At 38.1% G+C, this 21,632-nt stretch overlaps 1 protein-coding gene across 2 annotated transcripts in view; it reads right to left on the bottom strand.

Moving 5' to 3' along the window:
* The window catches only part of GABRA3 (gamma-aminobutyric acid type A receptor subunit alpha3), a 243,706-nt gene that overhangs the window by 116,165 nt on the left and 105,909 nt on the right, over positions 1-21,632 (bottom strand). For both annotated transcript variants that reach the window (XM_042241792.1, XM_004022275.5), the window contains one exon: positions 9,841-9,962. In XM_042241792.1, coding sequence (XP_042097726.1) covers positions 9,841-9,962 — 122 coding nt within the window. The remainder of the gene's footprint in view (positions 1-9,840; positions 9,963-21,632) is intronic.

Genomic DNA, 21,632 nt, shown 5'->3' with positions numbered 1-21,632 from the left:
CTAACCCTCAATATCACCTGAGAATTATTGGATTTAATCTTTTATTCCAATGGATTAAGACATCACTCATTGCTGCTTACTCTTAGCCTGTTTGTCAAAGTTCTCTTCTACCTCCATGGACAACCAAATTACCTGATTTCTGTCCACACTCCCCTCTGAGTTTTGAGTATATTAGCTGGGTCTTTGAAAATTTCAACACTTTTTATACTTCCCAGTGATATTGCCACAGACCAGTTTACATTGTCGCACTCTTCCAGGCAAAAGACCCCTTTCCATAAAAACAGTAACTTTCTTCTCAACGACTACCATGAGTGGAGCATTCTGGTAGGTGATCATTCTCTGAACAAACCAGGTTTCCCGAAAGAACCTTCATTATGTCTCCTGGCCTAGGGATTAGGATGAAGAGTATATTGACCAAAGTATATTGACCAATACTGGACCTTGAGAGGAAACAAGATGTCATTTGATCCTCCTTTCAACAGATATGAATTACCAGCCTAAATTTCAGCTCAGTATTCAAAGCTAGATGACCATTAACTCCACCTGTGTCTTTCAAGATTATAGTAATCATCAATCTAGTTGCCTTCTGACTCTACAGCTGGCTTATAGACATTTCCACACTTCATTATTTTCCGCTAGATTCTGTCTCTTTCTTGGGAATCAGTTGGGATAATCCAGAAAAGTGGAGTATTTTTTTTTTCTTTTGAAAGAGTTGTTAAACACACTATACCTTGGCCCACTCTGATACCTGGTTCAGGAGATTAGATCCAAAAAAGCCATCACAGTGGTATGTCTCCCACCTTCAGAATGTTTCAAAGGCTGTTCAAGCCTTCCCTTAGTGTCCCTAGTGAAACAGTGGTCTTATTCCACCTATGGCAAGGGTTACAGAAAGGTAGTGTCTGAACCAGCTCAAAACTGTGAATAGCTCTCATAGGCAAGGCCAAAGGTAATACATCTATGTAGTTTTGCAACAATGCCTCAGAAAACTCTCCAAGTTGTATATTCTACTTTTCTTTCTTTTCTCACCCAGCAAATCAACTTTTCTTGCACTCTTCTTATGATTTCCATACTGTTGCCTGGTAACTGGTTTATTACTCTTGGCATAGTCTCTACACCAGTTGGATTGTCTACTTGGGCTCTCACTTCCAATTTCACTCCTGAGTATTTTCTTTCAGATATTTCTCATCTGCACATTCTTCAGCCTGCAAGTTAATCATTCACCACCTAGTTTTAACACCAAGAATTCCAGCCTGAGTTTGAGACACTGAGCCCTCGCTTTTTCCAGACAGATAAAAATCATGATACAAGCACCTAAATAACTAACCCCTTGCCAAAGAAGTAAATGCTACAGAGACCCTACTAAAGACATGAGGTTTAGACAAGCAGTGGTCAATTTCAAACTGACGGAAACAACAAAAATGATAATATATTTATGGTGTTAGATTTTATAAAATACTTTTGTATATCTTATTTCACTTGATTCTCACAATAAACCTGGAAGGAAAATATTCATTCATTAAGCAAATACTGAGGACTTACTATGGACTAAGCAATAACTGACAATTTAGCAACAAATCAGGGTCAAAAAATCCCCACACTCCTAAAACTTATATTCGAGGGTAGGGGAAGCAGATAAAATACTTGTAAACTATGATAATGCAATAGATGCTATGGGGAAAATAAAGCTGCAATTTGGATGTAAAATTTTAAATACAATTGCCAAAAAGGCCTCATTGAGCAGGTGCCATACAAGCAAGAGGAAGCCAATATAATAATTCAGATGAGAGATAAGGGTGGTTCACACCAAGCTGGTCGCTATAGAGGTGATGGGAACTGGTCAAATTTTGGGGTGTTTTGATGGCAGAATTTGTTACTAGGTTGGATTTAGAAGGAGTCAATTTTCCTATAATGTGTGCTGGTTACCTTTGTTTTGTAGCCAAAGGTATGACGTGATGGTTTAGAGAGGTCAAGTGACTTTTCTAATGCCACTCATCTAGAATGAGCCAAAATAAAATTGTAAATTTAGGTCACCTAGCCTAGGCTTGAAGACTGCATGCTAGAAAGGGTATTTAGATTTTGAAGAAAGAACAAGACCCTAAATGGTAGAGTTATGAGTGCATGCTAGACTAAGGACATAATATGAATAAAGCCATTGCTGGGCTCCTAAACTGCTGATGGTATTTCTGCTAGACTAAGACATAGTCCTCTATTATGAGTGCTAAGCACTCAAGGCAGGGAACAAAGAGATTAATGACTAAAAGAAGAGAAAGAAGGCAAAAGAGTTAAGCATGAAATCAAAAGATGATATTCAAATGAAAGACACTAGCACAAACAGGAGATCAGACAAAAGCAGTGAGAGATAATTGTATACAGAGCTCTTGAAGAAAGTTGAGCACAGTGAATAGGAACTAGTGAAAATCAGGTACTCCTCCACAGTTCACACAGTGAAATGATGACGTGTTCAAGACAGAAAGCAACAAGGGGTCAGGTACTAGAAGCTGGTTTACAACTCTTGGTAAATGAGGCAGAATGAGAAGTTGATGCCACAGAAGAAAATAATTATTTGTGTAATAACTGTGTGCCCAACCAAAAGATATGAATCAGCAGAAAAGAAAGCAGAGACAAAAATCAAGGTATAAGGGATCACAAGGAGAACCTGTCAATTATATCCCATTCACGGTTTTCCTATACCTCTTCTATGGGCAAAGCTCTGTGCTGAGCACTCCAGGGGAAGAGAGCAATTAATAGGACATGGTTTCTGCCTTCAAGTAACTTGCTAGGGAAGAGGAAGAACAAAGGAGACAAAGCCTAGGACCACGTTATTGCCCAGTCAGTAGCTAGCACTATTTCCATGTGAAGGCTTCCACATTGCTGACTATTTGTAGCTAAAGCCAAAGGATTCCAGTGAGAGAAAAGCAAGGAAGGTCGGACAAAAAATCTCACTGGGAAATCTCTCCAGGGCTTGACTAATTAATTAATGCTAACTAAGTCTATATAGCCTCATTAGAGGGGCATAAAGAAGAATATCTTGATACTCCAAGTTCTTCCCACGGTCTACCCTAAATACCTCCTGTAGTTATTCCATCCTGTCATGTTTTCAGAGATAGTGGTGACTGTCTGGAGGCACTAAATAACCACCATGACATGGAAACATTGTTCTGGTTATTTAAAGTGAAAGCGAAGTCGCTCAGTCGTGTCTGACTTTTTGCGATCCTATGGACTGTAGGCTTCTCTGTCCATGGGATTTTTCCAGGCAAGAGTACTGGAGTGAGTTGCCATTTCCTTCTTCAGTGGATCTTCCCAACTCAGGGATTGAGCCCAGGTCTGCTGCATTGTAAGCAGACGCTTTTACTGTCTGAGTCACCAGGGAAGTCTTAAAATTATTTATGTATTATTTTAATTAGTTTTTTTTTCAAGTGGTAAGTTTGAAAAATGCTGTGCTATAAGACAAGGCATTTTTTGGATGTTATGTAATAAACTGGTGCAAAAGTCAGACAATGAATAAAATCTCTGCAGTCCTGACCTTGGATATATTCCAACTATCAAGCCCTATGCTTTCTTTAACACTGGTTGGTAGCTATCTATTTCTCCATGCTAATAGGATCCCAAGGAAAAAATGGTCGAGAGAAGAGGTAGAGCAGGAAGGTGCTATACTAGTAGCTAATCTGTGGTAACAAGTAGGTCTCAGATCCATTAAAAGACTATAAAAGATATTTATTTATAGAAACACAAGTATTGCTAAGTCACTTCAGTCGTGTCCAACTCTGTGCGATCCCATAGATGGCAGCCCACCAGGCTCTCCCGTCCCTGGGATTCTCTAGGCAAGAACACTGGAGTGGGTTGCCATTTCCTTCTCCAATGCATGAAAATGAAAAATGAAAGTGAAGTCCCTCAGTTGTATCTGACTTAGTGACCCCATGGACTGCAGCCTACCAGGCTCCTCCATCCATGGGATTTTCCAGTCAAGAGTACTGGAGTGGGGTGACATTGCCTTCTTCACACAAGCTATTACAAGAGCTATTATTGTAAAGTTGAGTTTAAAAAGGGATTTTCTAGGGGATCAAGATGGTGGAGTAGGAAGACTCTGAACTCAGCTCCCCTCAGATATGTATCAAAACTATAACTACATATAGAGCAACTCTCACATAGTATGAGTTCAAGACTAGAAGAATGGCTCTTCTACAAGCAAGGCTGTAAAGAAAGAACTATACTCAAGTCTGGTACATAGGGAAAAGAAACAAGCTGGTTGGGTCCTGCACCCTGAATGGGTGACCCCAAAGAGCAGGGGGAAATCACAGGCTTGAGGATTCTCCCTGGAGAGCAAGTGGTTCAAGCCACATATTAGGCACCTCAACCCTGAGGACTAACATGAAAAAAGAGCCCACTTAGCTGCTTTGGTAAACAAAGTAGTTTATTAGAGGACTGTAGGAAACCCAAGACTCCACTTGTGAGGAGCACATGCAACCAATTTGCTTGCTCCCAGTTCTAGCACAGACATATCAGACTGAAAACTGCATTGTTCTCTGGCTGACCAGCCAGGACTGCTCTGGCACACACCCCAAACTGAACCAGGCTCCTGCTCCAACCCATCCTGTTCCAGCACTGCTCCTCACTAAGGCAGAGATGGTCATTGCCTATGAACATGCATGCCTAGAGGGAACAGAGCCAGCTGAGGCCTCAAGTCCTGCCTCTGGGTAAGGTAGACATCCATTGCCAGTGTGTGTGTACATGTGCAAGTGTGTGTACACATGTGGGCACCAGTGAGGGAACAGAGACAGTTCAGTTCTTGACTCTGCCTCTAGCCTTGGCAGAGACCACCCCTCCCTACACACACATGTGTGAACACACTGGGAAAGAAGTGGAGGCAGCTCAGTAGTGGAGCTACAACACTTCCTAGCTCAACCCAGCCTCTAACCAAGGTGCACACACTGCGGAACAAGTGGAATGAATTCAGAAGTGCAGGCTTAAGTCCTCATATCCTGGCCATACCCTCAATAAAGACAGAGACTGCTATCACATTTGGGAGAAGCCCAACTCTCTCAGAGTTCATGCTCCAGCCTCTTGAGCCCCCACCCCACTCCCACCATTGAGCCTAGGAGAATCCCCAGTTCAAATCCAGCCTTAACTTCCACAGAGACTGTAGCTGATGGAGCACACCAAGAGAAGATGCAACCTGTGGCCACCACATGTCCACCTTTCACACCAAAGCCACTGATCATACACAGACTACAAAGGATGTTCCCACACAAGGATACATATTCAAGACCAGGATTGGTAACTATTTTACCTAATTTCATAGAGACAAACAGAGAAAGTTAAACAAAATAAGGTAGTGGAGTATGTTTCAAATGAAAGAATAAAATAAAACCTCTGAAAAAACCCTAATGAAACAGAGATAAATAATTTATCTGATATAATTCAAACCAATAGCAATAAGAATGCTAACTGAACTTGAGTGAGAATTCCAACAAAGACCAGAAAATATAAAGAAGAACCAATCAGAGCTGAATAATACAATAACTGACTAGAAGGAATTAACAGCAGAGTAGGTGAGGTAGAAGAAAGCATAATTGACTTTGAAGGTAGAATAGCGGAAATCACCTAACAAGAACAGCAAAAAGAAAAAAAAATTAATGAGGATTGCCTAAGAGATCTCTGGAACAACATCAAGCATACTAACATGTACATTATAGGGTTCCCAGAAGAAGGAGAGAGAGATATATAGGGGTAGAAAATTTATTTAGTGAAATTATGACTGAAAATTTCTCTAACCTGAAGAGGAAACAAATATCCAGGTAAAGGATACACAGAGTTCCAAACAAGAAGGACCCAAGACACACAAAAGACATATTATAATCAAAATGGCAAAAGTTGAATATAAAAAGAGAATTTTAAACGCAGCAAGAGGAAAACAAAGAGTCACATACAACTGAATCCCCATAAGGCTATCAGCTGATATTTCTGCCAAAATTTTATAGACCAGAAGGCAGTGGTATGATATATTTAAACTTCTAAAAGAAAAACCGACATTAAAAGAAATGTGGATTCATGTTGATGTATGGCAAAACCAATACAATATTGTAAAGTAATTAACCTCCCATTAAAATAAATAAATTTATATTAAAAAAAGAAAAAAAAGAAAAGGTATTCTTTAAGTGGGAAAGGTAAAACTACATGAAGTAAGAATATACAGGACAGAAAATCACAACACTAAAGGCAAATACATAGTAAAGGTTATTGATCAACCATAAGCTAGTATGAAGATTAAAAGCCAAAAACTGTAAAATTGAGTATAATTACAAAAAAAAAACAGTTAAGCGAAGAATATGAACATGTAAAATATAACATCAAAAGCATAAAATATGGGAGGAAGTAAAAAATATAGATTTTCAGAATGTGTTTGAACTTAAACAATTATCAGTTCAAAATATGTAGATATAAGTCAACATATATAAACTCCACCATAACCACAAATTACAAACCTATAGATTCTCAAAAACTAGAAAGAAAGGAACAGAAACAAACCACTAAAGAAAATCAACAAACCACAAGAAAATAGACTAAAATAAGAAGAATAGAGAAGGACTACAGAAGGACTACTTTAAATGTCAATGGACTAAATTCTCCAATCAAAGACATAGAGTGGCCAACTGGACATAAAGGCAAGACCCATCTATTTGCTGCCTATAAGAGACACACTGTAGTGGTAAAGACAAATAGAGACTTAAAGTAAGGGGACACAAAATTATATTGCATGCAAATGAAGACAAAAAGAAATCTAGGCTAACAATACTAATATCAGACAAAGTAGATTTAAAACAAAGCCTATAACAAAACACAAATAAGGGCATAATATAATGATAAAGGTGTCACTAAAACAGAGAATGTAATATTTGCTAACATATATTCACCTAATATAGGAGCAGAGTTGGTGATGGACAGGGAGGCCTGGTGTGCTGCAATTCATGGGGGTTGCAAACGGTCGGACACAACTGAGTGACTGAACTGAACTGAACTGAACTGAAATATATAAACTAAATATTAAGAGATATAAAGGGAGAAATTGACAATAATACAATAACAGTAACACCCCATTTACATCAATGGACTGATCATACAGACAGAAAATCAATAAGGAAACAGTTGCCTTAAATGACATATTAGTCCAGCTGGACTTAGACATATACAGGACTTTCTATGTAAAAATAGCAGAATATTATTTCAATTAATGGAAACATTACCAGGATAGATCACATGCCACAAAACAAGTCTCAACAAATGTAAGAGGATAGAAACTATATCAAGTATTTTTTTCTGGCCACAATGGTATGAAACTAGAAATCAAATACAGGAAAAAAAAATGTGGAAAACACAAACATGGAGACACTAAACAACATGTTACTAAAAAACTGATCAGTCAATAGAGAAATCAAAGAGGAAATGAGAAAATACTTTGATAAAAGTAAAAATAAAAACAAATCACTCCAAAATCTATGGAACACACCAAAAGCAGTTCTAAGAGGAAAACTTATAGCAATACAGGCCTACTTCAAGAAAGAAAAAAAAATCAAATAAACAATGCAACCTACAATAGAAAGTAATTATAAAAGGAAGAATAAAGCCCAAAGTCAGCAAAAGGAAAGAAATAATAAAGATCAGAATGGAAATAAATTAAAGAGAGACCAAAAAGAAAAGATTAATGAAACCAAGAGCTGTTATTTTGAAAAAATAAAATTGATATGCTTTTAATTAGGCTCATTAAGAAAAACAGAGAAAGGACTCAATTGAACAAAGCTAGAAATGAAAGGGTAGAAATTGCACGTTAAATCCAAAGACAAAAATCATAACGGAATACTGTGAAACAGTCATATACCAAGTAATTAGACAACTCATAAGAAAAGCATAAATTTCTAGGAACATACAATCTTAAAAGACTGAATCAGGAAGAAACTGACAATCTGAATAGACTGATCACTAGTACTGAAGTTGAATTAGTAATCAAAAACTTCCAGAAAAAATTCTAAAACCTGACAGCTTCACAGGGGAATTTTGTCTGCTATCATTTTCTCCTCCTTTTTCCCCCTAATCCCATAATATAATCAGTCACCAAATTCTTACATTCCCACAATCACCACCTTCCTTCTGGATAACAAATCAATTTGTGACTAGCCTTTTCTTCCTCTAATACTGCCCTGCTCCAATCTATTATTTGTACCAAAGCAAGAGCCATATAGCCTTCATCTAAAACAAACACCCAAAAAAAGACCATGAAAATTTATTTTTAACTTTACTTAATAAGTGTGTTTATTACAGTGATATAGGTATAGAGATTCCAACACTATTTTATGTATATTGTATAATTAAGCAAGTTAGTAAGTCAATGAGGAATACTTAGACTGGAATTAGTGGTATCAGTATAAACCCATTACACATGCACATACACACATATATCTACATTGTGTCTATATATGGTGGTTTAGTCGCTAAGTCGTGTCTGACTCACGACACCATGGACTGTAGACTGCCAGGCTCCTCTGTCCATGGGATTCTCCAGGCAACAATATTGGAGTGGGTTGCCATTTAGCCCTTCAGGGGATCTTTCCAACCCAGGAATCGAACATGGGTCTCCTGCATTGCAGGCAGATTCTTTACTGACTGAGCTACAAGGGAAGCTCCTATGTGTAATGTGTATAAATATGCATATATAAGGGTGTATATATGTTGTGTATGTATATATACATATATATTATTTTCTATTTTCTCAATTCTGTCCACTGAAAGATCTTAGAAACAAAGAAACCCAATAGCAATGAAAATATTTGGCACATAGAAGTTGGATCTTAAATATAATTTCCCACAAAGAAAGATCCCATTTCTTCTTGGAAAAATTGATTGACTGTAAGGCTGAATAAGGGAGAGTACAAGTTAAATATGGAATATGGTTATGCTATGGAGCCAAAAAGTGCTCAAAAATGAAAATACATCAAAAGTCAGCTTGAAGAGGCTCTCACTAAGCAAATATGGGAAATTAGGAACAATAATTCTAATCAAAATAGATAATAACAAATAATAATATTAATGGATTACAATTCATTGAATAAAAAAAGAATCCATCTGTTCATGCTGATAGTTGCCTAATTAACTAAAGATAAGGAAAGAGACTTCTTATAATACTGTCATATAATAAATGTAGATGATTGGCAAAAGTTGAATATGGACTACAGATTAGAAAATAGTATGTCAGGTTATATTTTTTGAATTTATAATTTAATTATAATTTTATAAAATAACTTCTATGTTCTAAGAAAGTACACAGAAAGTATTTATGGATAAAGGGTTATAATATCTGCATCTAATTTTCAAATGATTCAAGAAATATTTAAATATATATACATCTGCATACTTGCCCTTTCAATATGGCCCATGAAGTATTGTAATATGTTTACTTCCTTATGAGATCCCATCTAGCCATCAGATTTCTCCTCTACAGAATATCAGGCTGATGTGTGATTGGGGTTTTTAGAACAAAGACATGTTTCCCAGCTGTTCCTGAGATACATCTGCCATCCAGGCAGGGATTACTATTTTATTACCAGAAATGGGTGTGGCCAAATGATGTGGTTTAACGCCCTATATGCATTTACCTAAGTGAAATTCAGAACCTTCCAAAACCAGACCAGAGAGACTAACCATTGAAATGAAGGATTAGGACACATTTCCAGTACTCAGAGGGAAGAAACTCAACTTGATACTAACTTCATTGATCAATACACTATTAAAGGTACCTTTAGACTCTTTTTAGAAAACAATACCTAGGAAGATCTTAAAACAATAACTGACCTCCAAGTCCAGGTCGCAGCCGATTGTCATAGCCATCCAGAAGACGATCCAAGATTCTGGTGAAGATAGTGATGTTGTCGGTGCTGTCATCAGGAATATCTGGAGCATGCTTTGGAGAGAGTCTAAGGCAGTAGAAGAAAACGAGACACAAAATAATAGTTCTTAATAGCAAATATTTACATGTCTAAACACTTTAATTCAAGAAAATGTCAATCAGTAGATTGGGCCAGTTAAATGGCTTTGCACCTCCCAAACCAGCAAGTACTTTGGCATGAGTTTTAGCAAACATACAGTCCATCCCTATCTATTTCTGCTTTATTGGCTATGCCAAACCTTTGATTGTGTGGATCACAATAAACTGTGGAAAATTTTGAAAGAGATAGGAATACCAGACCATCTGACTTGTCCCTTGAGAAATCTGTATGCAGATCAAGAAGCAACAGTTAGAACTGGACATGGAACAACAGACTGGTTCCAAACAGGAAAAGGAGGACGTCAAGACTGGATATTGTCACCCTGCTTATTTAACTTAAATGCAGAGTACATCATGAGAAACGCTGGGCTGGAAGAAGCACAAGCTGGAATCAAGATTGCCAGAGGAAATATCAATAACCTCAGATACGCAGATGACAGAAAGTGAAGAGGAACTAAAAAGCCTCTTGATGAAAGTGAAAGAGGAGAGTGAAAAAGTTGGCTTAAAGCTCAACATTCAGAAAATGAAGATCATGGCATCTGGTCCCATCACTTCATGGGAAATAGATGGGGAAACAGTAGAAACAGTGTCAGACTTTATTTTGGGGGGTTCCAAAATCACTGCAGATGGTGATTGGAGCCATGAAATTAAAAGACGGTTACTCCTTGGAAGGAAAGTTATGACCAAACTAGATAGTATATTCAAAATCAGAGACATTACTTTGCCAAGAAAGGTCCGTCTAGTCAAGGCTATGGTTTTTCCAGCGGTCATGCATGGATGTGAGAGTTGGACTGTGAAGAAAGCTGAGTGCTGAAGAATTGATGCTTTTGAACTGTGGTGTTGTAGAAGACTCTTGAGAGACCCTTTGACTGCAAGGAGATCCAATCAGTCCATTCTGAAGGAGATCAGTCCTGGGTATTCATTAGAAGGACTGATGCTAAAGCTGAAACTCCAATATTTTGGCCACCTCATACGAAGAGTTGACTCATTAGAAAAGACCCTGATGCTGGGAGGGATTGGGGGCAGGAGGAAAAGGGACAACAGAGGATGAGATGGCGGGATGGCATCACCAACTTGATGGACATGGGTTTGGGTGAACTCCAGGAGTTGGTGATGGACAGGGAGGCCTGGCGTGCTGTGGTTCATGGGGTCGCAAAGAGCCAGACACGACTGAGCAACTGAACTGAACCCAGCAGTAGAGAAAAACCAGTAGAAATCTTAGACAAGATGTCTGTAGGAATAATACCTGGCATAAAGTTGATTTATCAAATTTTGTTTCATGAACAAGAGGGCCCCAAAACAAAAAAGGAAAATTTTAAATTACCCCTCTTTCTAACCTAGAATAGGTTCACAGAACAACAAAGCCAGAAAAACCTTTGAATTGCATGTAATTTACCTATATCTCACCCCGTAAAGATAGAGCAACAAAGCAAAAGCATTCCATTAAATGTTAAAGCCACCAGAACACTTAAGAGATTCCCTAAACTCTCTCATTTTATACATGGGAAATAAGCTCAGAGAAGATACCAAATTTTCCCACAGTCATATTGCTACTGAGGGTCGGACAGAACTATAATCCAAAATTTCTGATTTTCTGGAGACCCTCAGCTATTTCCTGCTTATCCAGTGTGGATGCCTTTTGCAAGCCTTTCCAAGCAGTAGGCTCTTTGTGCTGGTGTGCTATGTTCAGTCATGTCTGACTCTTTGTGACCCTGTGGCCTGTAGCCCGCCAGGCTCCTCTGTCCATGGAATTCTCCAGGCAAGAATACTGGAATGGGTTGCCATTCCCCTCTCCAGGGGATCTTCCTGACCAAGGGATGGAACCCATGTCTCCTGCACTGGCAGACGGACTCTATACCACTGTACCACTTGGGAAGCCTTTTATGAATCAACTGATCAGGCTGATGGCATCATCAACTCAATGGATATGAGTTTCAGCAAGCTCTGGGAGATGGTAAAGGCCAGGGAAACCTGGAGTGCTACAGTCAATGGGGCCACAAGCAGTCAGACAAGACTGAGATACTGAACAACAAATTAGCCTCCAATTAAAATAAATCAATTTAAAAATTTAAAAAAAAATCTGGCTAGAGCTGTGAATAATGCTTTCATGCTTTTATGAGGAGAAGCTTGGTGTGGTTTAGCAAGGCTAGAAATAAACAAAGGACCTGGGTAGTTAATGGAAAGAGAGATATAGTGAAGGAAATGGCTGTTGCCCAGGGTCAAGAAGCATGGTATAGAATCAAGTAATAAACTAGATGTCAGGAATCCTATGTCCAAGTGCCAGCCAGCTGTATTTGTGATTTGGAGTAGTCCATTAAAGCCTGTATCACTGTAGATCTTGGTTTTACCCATTCTTACTTTGGAACCAGAAGGTTGCCATTAATAGATATATAATAACTATTCCTAGCATCTAGTTAATCAGAGCACTAAAAGACATAGCATAACAGTTGAGAGGAATCTTGAGAGGCAGTCAGTATGTCGTCCTTAGAGAGAAAAATCTACAGAATAGTACGTATGCATGTGTTACTTGCTCAGTTGTGTCCGACTTTTTTGCGACCCCATGGACTGTAGCCTTCCAGGCTCCTCTGTCCATGGAATTCTCCAGGCAAGAATACTGGAGTGGGTTGCCATTTCCTACTCCAGGGGATCTTCCCAACCCAGGGATCAAACCTGGTTCTCCTGCACTGCAGGCATATTCTTTACCATCTGAGCTACTAGGGAAGCCCACGGAATAGTAGGAACATCTAAACTGAATAGTTCTCACTCTACACTGCCACTTGCTAGCTGGTAAACTGTCAAAAGCCATTTTGAACACCAATTTCCTTAATTCATAAACCTAATTCAATTTACATAATCATTCAATGTATCTTTAACGAGCATCAACTATGTGCCTATAGAAAAAAAACAGAGCAGAAAAAAAAGGTAAAATAAGGCAAGTAATCTCTCCCTTGCTTACAGGTTTGCTGAGAGAATCAAATGGTAAAAGTAGATACACATGGAATGAAAAGGGGAATTAGGTTTAACTAGACTGGAGACATGAATTTGAATTTATTAGTTGAGTGACCATAAGCAAGTCACATAACACCTCTTGTACAACGGCTTTCTCATTTTGAAAATTAAAATAACTTCACAGATATGTTGTATTATTATTAAATACTATATTAAAATTTCCAGATTTAATATTTAATGTCTAAAAGTATTCAAAATTTGTTTTGTCTTCTTTAAGATAGTAGTTTATGCACTCAAATACATTGAAGTGAAGTCACTCAGTCGTGTCCAACTCTTTGCGACCCCATGGACTCAAATACATTATTCAAATGTAAATAATGACAAAATATAGGCACCCTCATCCGCCAAAGCCATAAGGAAAGCTTTGGCCAAGAGGCACTGGAAACCAGTGAGACTAGAGATGATTGGCTGTTTCAGTGAAAAGAATACCAGAAATGATACAGACACCTTTTTTTGGAAGGGGAAAAAAAAGAAACTATAGTGCAGAGCTAACAAACTGACATCAATATGTTGAGGAGATAAATACAGACACCCTGTCAGGTCTCAGCTCACATTTGGCTTAATCTTCAATATTCTAAATCCATCCTGCATGGGCTGTGGGGAGAGAGGCTGTAGGAGCTTAATTGATTTTGTGAAAACCTCTTTTGTATTTTCCCTTAACTCTCACTGCGGGGAATCTTGACCCTGGTTAGCCTAATTTGATTTCTGGGAAACAGGTCTATGAATTGAATGAAAAGCCATTTTTTGGATTACTGGAAGAGGGTAAAAAGCAGAAACATCAGAGAGTCATAGACAAGCTATAAAGGACTTCAGAGATTACCTACTCCAGGTGGATCTATATATGGGAATTGTAAAACCCCTGAACATAACTTTTAATTTCGGTCCAGAATTCTTGAATATAAGGCCCATATACTGTGCTACCTCTTTTACTGAAATAATAAGTTCCTTGACAATGCATGTCTACCCCCTGCTGACTCTATTTTGATATGTTAGCAGCATTAGTCACTAATAACTTTTAAACTTTTAAGTCAAAAATCAATGCTTAATGTCATTCCAAAACAATTTTTAATAGATTGCGCTATGATTTTGATTACTTGACTTGATTACTAATAAAATTTTCTCCCAGTGTTCTCTAAATTATTGCATAGGCAGCTGGAAGCTGGTTTAATTTAGAACCCAAGTTAGAACTCTTTCTTTTTAAATAACTGAACTGCAACAAGCTGAAAATTCTATAGTTTGTGTCCATTCAAAATAGTTTGGAGGAACAACAAAGCATTATGGTATGTCAGGATTATGGAGGACTTTAGAGATCATGTAAGTATTTCCCTTCACTTTACAGATGGATGGCCTGAGACACCAACAAAAGAAAGAGATTGTTTAAAGCCATATACTTATTAAGTTGATGAGACTGATGTAATAACCATGCTTGCTTTGCCTTATATCTATCATTACTGGCTGGACAAAATATATTAATAATGCATCATTAAAAATGAAAATGATGTTACTAAGACACCATCTATAGGTTAGGCAAGTTTAGTCATTTATCGAGTCCTAAAAATGGAAAAGCAGTAAATCCAAAGAACTAGGGTCAGATGAACAGAGTTTTAGTTCTGACTCCCACTAACTGATCATGTGAACTATTTCCTTGCATGTAAAATAGGGATAGGTCCTCAATTTATAATGCTTTTGGAAGAAATAAGTAAAGAAGATAATAAATATAAAATTACTTTGTAAATGGTAAAACTCAACATACATTGAGGATGATCATTCCTTTCTCCCCAAACTCCTGAAAATGTAATACTGCTGCTGCTGCTAAGTCACTTCAGTCGTGTCTGACTCTGTGCGACCTCATCGACGGAAGCCCACCAGGCTCCTCCATCCCTGGGATTCTCCAGGCAAGAACACTGGAGTGGGTTGCCATTTCCTTCTCCAATGCATGAAAGTGCAAAGTGAAAGTGAAGTCGCTCAGTCATATCCGTCTCTTCACAATCCCATGGACTGCAGCCTATCAGGCTCCTCCATCCATGGGATTTTCCAGGCAAGAGTACTGGAGTAGGTTGCCATTGCCTTCTCTGGACACCTTTGAAAGATATGCACTTTTATGCTATGGGAAAAGTTAAGCTCACTGAGCATTAAGTTCAGGATAAATAAATAGCATCAGTTCAACCACATTGAGGAAGCTCCTTAATGTGCTTATGTCCAAGGGAAGCAAGAGTCACAGATGTGGAGTCGCTGATGCAGTTCATAAAACAACCCAAAGACAGGAGAAATTTATTTCATTAAAAGGTTGGCATCTTTTTCTAATACTGTATATCTCCTGGGGGAGAACAGATTTTAAAAATAAAGAAAATTCTTACTATGCAGAAAGTAATATTAACAAGATATATTCATAATATATAAAGAAATATAATATATATATTGGATTCTATAATATATAAGGAACTCATACAACTCAATAGCAAAAGGAAAAATAATCCAATTAAAAAATGGTCAAAGAAACTGAGTAGGCATTTTCCCAAAGAAGTTGTTGTTGTTGTTCATCATCACTAATCATCAGATAAAAGCAAATCAAAACCACAATGAAATATCAACTCGCCTAGAATGATGTTTTATCAAAAAGACAAGAGATAACAAATGTTGGCAAGGATGTGAAGAAACGGGAACTCTCATGCACTGTTGGTGAGAATGTAAATTGCTATAGTATTATTGTTCAACTCAGTGGACAATGAGGATTAACTGTCCCAGGTCAGTTCAGTTCAGTTCAGTCCCTCAGCCATGTCCAACTCTTTGCGACCCCATGGATTGCAGCACACCACACTTCCCGGTCCTTCACCATCTCCCAGAACTTGCTCAAACTCATGTCCATTGAGTCAGTGATGCCATCCAACCATCTCATACTCTGTCATCCCCTTCTCCTCCTGCCTTCAATCTTTCCCAGCATCAAGGTCTTTTCCAGTGAGTCAGTTCTTCACATCAGGTGGCCAAAGTATTGGAGCTTCAGCTTCAGCATCAGTCCTTCCAATGAATATTCAGGACTGATTTCCTTTAGGATTGACTGGTTGGATCTCCTTGCTGTCCAAGGGACTCTCAAAAGTCTTCTCCAACACCACAAAGCATCAGTTCTTCAGTGTTCAGCTTGCTTTATAGTCCAACTCTCAAATCCACACATGACTACTGGAAAAACCATAGCTTTGATTAGACGGACCTTTGCTGGCAAAGTAGTCTCCGCTTTTGAATATGCTATCCAGGTTGGTCATAACTTTCCTTCCAAGGAGCAAGCGTCTTTTAATTTCATGGCTGCAGTCATCATCTGCAGTGATTTTGGAGCCCCCCAAAATAAAATGTCACTGTCTCCACGGTTTCCCCATCTATTTACCATGAAGTGATGGGACCGGACGTCATGATCTTAGTTTTCTGAATGCTGAGTTTTAAGCCACCTTTTGCACTGTGTGAAATCATTTCTATGTGGAACTAAAAATAAAACTGAACTTGTGCAAGTAGACACTAGAATGGTAGTTACCAGAGATTGGGGGTGGTAGGGAATTGGGGAGGTTTCGTGTAAGGCTACAAACTTACAAGTAGTAGATAAGTTCTGGGGGTGTGAGATACAACACAGTGACTATAGTCAACAATACTATATTATAAACTTCAAAGTTACTAAGAAACTATGTGACATGACAGAGACATTCGCTAACTCTACTATACCATATTGCAATATATATAAATGTATCAAACTATAACATTTTACACCTTAAATACAATGCTATTAATATGTGTCAATTATATCTCAATTTTTTAAAAAAAAGCATGTTTTTTTAAAATTTAAATTTATTTATTCTAATTGGAGGCTAATTACTTTACAGTATTGTATTGATTTTGCCATACATCAACATGAATCTACCACGAGTGTACACGTGTTCCCAATTCTGAACCCCCTCCCACCTCCCTCCCCATACCAAATTCCTGTTCAGATCATGTGGTTTTCTGTGAATCTGCATTCCATTCCCCATATACTTTTACAGCTGCAAATTCTAGTGCTTTTTCTGACCAGAAACCATAGCTATATCAGATTATTTACCATTTCCCCATACCCCTCCTGTTTTTATTGTCCAGGTCCAGTCATTCTGATAAGTGAAAGGGTCAAGCTAAAACTTCAGCAATAGGGATGCCAGCTCTATACTCGGAACTCAGTAACACATTCTAATGTTTTCACAGAAGCCACTTAAGAAAAAAGAATAAACGTATTTTTGGCTAGAATATGCACAATCCATCTCAGACAGATGTCCTTTTCTTAAATGGCACCTATAGATTTGTTCTGAAACTAAAGAAGTATTATTTTAAGGCACACACATTCACTATGTGCTCTGCCTATTCACACTCTTTGCTGAATTAAAGAAAAATAAAAACCAAGTCCTTTCTACCTTCTTAGTAACTAAAAGCCACAGCTTCACAGAAACACACAAGAAGATCTGGCTACTGTATGTTCTGAATGATTAAATACCAAGGTACTTTACCTTAGAGATATGATTCCATACATGAACATAAGCAGACATACCTCAACATAAAATGGGTTGTATTCTAAATTTGCAAAGAAATAAAGGTCCATTTTTCCTTTGAAACAATACCATAAAAGGCAATTAGTCTTTCAGGCAAGGCTACACAAGTCCTTATTTCTCGTAATTTGTCTGAATGATTGTAATTGCCAATGCACGAGCACTATTTCAGCAACATTTCTCATTAAGCAGACTTTCATAGGCCAGCCTGAGAGCCACTTATAACACTGCCTATGTGGAGAAAATAATTATGATACAAATGAAGGGAAACCACAGTACTAGGAATACTCTCTTCTACACTATTATTATTTACTCTCTATCCCATATCCATGGCCATGACCACAGCAATGAGCTGGTCATGAGCTCAAATCTCTCAATCAATCCCAGTGGCTAGTATCCTTGCAGTAAACAGTCCTGACAGTTATCATCTTAACAAAGAGATCACATTTTACCATCAGTAATACTGAGACACTGTTGCCTCCTGACATGATACAGTAGGAAGTCAGGGCATCACTTACCAAGTATTCTTGACCCTGGCTTCAAATGTCCAGCTCTGCCCTGTGTTACAAATTCTGTATTTCTACTTCAAAATGGAAAATGATACTTCTTATTTCTCTAGGTCCTATAAGAAAATTATACTTGCCCCACTGTAGCACTGGCCAGGCAGTCATGTGGCTGAGATATTAAATATTCAGAGGTTGAGGGATTACTATACATAAGTAAATGTTCATGTACACAAAATATATGGACATGTTCCTAATTTTTAAAGGTGACTGAATACATGAAAACCAATTCATTGAAGCAATTAATAGTATGTACTCTGAAGCCAGACTGGGTTTTGGTTCTGGCTCTGCCACTTTTAAACTGTGTGAGCTTTGGCAAGTTACTTGACCTCTTGGTGTCTCCATACTTTATCTCTGAAACAGGAATAATAGCAGCACCTAGTTAGCAGATCTGTTATAAGGATTATATGAATTAACATATGTAAAGCACTTAGAATAGTGCTTGGCACATAGTAAGAGTTATTTAAGTATAAGCTCTAAAGTAACATGATAGAATATGAAAACTAAAAATAAAGTATTGAACTAAGTTTCAAAAAAATCTAGAGAGCAAAGGAGAGTACCAAGTTTTAAGCAATGACTGGAAAACTGTATCATGTGAGGAGACAAGTTGAAAGTGATGAAAGTTATCCTATAGACAAGAAAGCATGGAGTAGCTCTGAGAAGAAGGAAGTGTGAAATAGGAAGGAAGTGTCACAGGAGCCTAAAACAGATAGGCATTAGAGGAACGTGGACTTCTGTTCAATATAGGAAGCACTTTCACATCCCTAGAGCTATATGTCCATGGGAGTAATGCAGTTTAATACTGGAGGGATTCAAACTGGTAGGTCAATCATAAAGCATAATGCAAGAAGGATTCTTGGTCTGGGTAAGAGCTTAGGACTTATGGCTTCTCAGGTCCCACATCTGGTTCTTAAATTTTAAAATTTGGAGATTGAATGGTAAGAGTATTAATGTATTGATGCCATAATAGAGATTATATACACACAGAAGAGACTAGACTTTACATACTTGCACTTCAACTCATATATACCTGTAGTGGATTCATGTCAATGTATGGCAAAAACCAATGCAGTATTGTAAAGTAAAAAGAATAAAATTTAAAAAAAAATTAGCTTGAGACATACCCACTCGACATGTGCCCTACCTGTTCACATTATTTGCTGAGTTAAAGTAAAATAAAAAACAAATCCTTAATGTTTCTCTTAGTAACTTAGTATTTATTGCGTTGGCCAAAAAGTTCATTTGGGTTTTTTTGTAAGATGATATGGAAAAACCCAAACAAACTTTTTGGCCAACCCAATACATGTGTAGCCACAGGTGCCAGTTTATTCTGAGATTAAGAAAACTGAGAAAATATATTTCATGATGAAAGCAGATACTTAGGAGAACCTTTGGAACAGTGGCACCAAGTCAGGCTATGCATATGACAAGGAGATAATTAATTCAACCATTTCCTCTTAAATTCACAATATCTGCTCACCACTGCCACTACTATGGAATCTTGATGAAGAAAAAGTCGTGATTTGGTGTCATGTAAATGTAAGGCCTTGTGCCCAATGTCTATCATTCCTTTTTCCAGATATATTATATATTCATGTTCAACCTGTTTGCTTTCTTATAAGGATAACCTATATGAACTGTATCAGCAGGGCTGCCACAGCCCCTGGCTTCAAGTAGGCAGAAGATCAGAGGGAAGAAGAAGGGAAAAGTGTGGGTATGTAATCTCTTAGCACTCTCTCTGTGAAAGCTCCTCCACTAAAGATCTCTGCACTCTTAAAAAGACTTGTTTTATATGACATATCTGCTGCTGGACTTAGGTTCTTGCTCTATTCCTTGGAGTGTACCTATACCCAGATCATACCTTCACAATTAGTCCCTTTGCAAACATACTCTCCTCAAATAGTCTTAACTGAAATTCCCCATCTGTTTTCTTTGGGATCCTGACTGATACACATCTCAGGTTTCAATAAATTACAGTCAGACAAGGATAGTTGTTGTTCAGTCATGTCTGACTTTTTGTGATCCTATGGACTGCAGCACACCGGGCTTCCCTGTCTTTCACTATCTCCCAGAGCTTGCTCAAACTCATGTCCACTGAGTCAGTGATGCCATCCAACCATCTTATCCTCTGTTATTCCCTTCCCCTCCTGCCTTCAGTCTTTCCCAGCATCAGGGTCTTTTCCAATGAGTCAGTTCTTCTCATAAGGTGGCCAAAGTACTGGAGCTTCTGCATCAGCCTTTCCAATACATGAATATTCAGGGTTGATTTCCTTAAGGATTGACTGGTTTGATCTCTTTGTTGTCCAAGGGACTATCAAGAATCTTCTCCAGCTCCACAGTTAAAGGCATCAATTCTTTGGTGCTCAACCTTTTTTATTGTCCAGCTCTCACATCCATACATGACTACTGGAAAAGCCGTAACTTTGACTATTTGGACATTTGTCAGCAGAGTAATATCTCTGCTTTTTAGTATACTGTCTGGGTTTGTCATTGCTTTTCTTCCAAGGAGCAAGGGCCTTTTAATTTCATGGCAGCAGTCACCATCCATAGTGATTTTGGAGCCCAAAAAAACAAAGTCTGTCACTGCTTCCATTGTTTCCCCATCTATTTGCCATGATGTGATGGGACCGGATGCCATGATCTTCATTTTTTGAATGTTGAGTTTTAAGTCAGCTTTTTCACTCTCCTCTTTCATCTTCATCAATAGGCTCTTGAATTCCTCTTTGCTTTCTGTCATTAGAGTGGTGTCATCTGCATATCTGAGGTTATTGATATTTCTCCCTGCAATCTTGATATACAGACTGGGATAGAAGATCCATTTGGCATTTACTTGCTACTTAGCTTGACCCATCACTAAATTGCTTATATTCAACAATTTTGACCCAGAGTGATGATATTTTCATAATGGTCCAACCTAACACTTTTCACACATACAGTTCTCAGTTGTTAATGGTCAAAATATTGAGCCAGGAAACAAGAGTATAAGAAATATATTACAGGAAGCTGAAATTGTTCCTTGCAGCTTTTCTTTAAAAATATGGGACTAGGAATCAGAGACTGGCGTTTTAGACCTATCTCTACGATTAATTTTTTGTTAAGTCTTAGAAAGTAAATGTCTTTTGTTGGAAGCCAATATTGTCACGCACAAAATAAAGGATCAGAAAAGATGCTCTCAACAGGTTTTTCTATGTCTGCTATTCTAAAATTTCTGAAGCCCACATTCCTAAATATACTGTAAGCTCTTTGAAAACAAGGACTGTGTCCCCAGAGTATTGTCCAAACATTCCTTATATCAGAATCAGGTAGGCACTTGATAGAAATGCAGATTCTTAGGCACTACTCCCAAGTTCAGTCAGTTCAGCTCAGTCGCTCAGTCGTGTCCAACTCTTTGTGACCCCATGAACAGCAGCAGGCCAGGCCTCCCTGTCCATCACCAACTCCCAGAGTCCACCCAAAGCCATGTCCATCGAGTCA

Source organism: Ovis aries, chromosome X, assembly GCF_016772045.2.
Source record: "Ovis aries strain OAR_USU_Benz2616 breed Rambouillet chromosome X, ARS-UI_Ramb_v3.0, whole genome shotgun sequence".
Lineage (NCBI taxonomy): Eukaryota > Metazoa > Chordata > Mammalia > Artiodactyla > Bovidae > Ovis > Ovis aries.
Note: the sequence above shows the minus strand (reverse complement) of the source record. Positions and strands in the feature narration are given on the sequence as shown.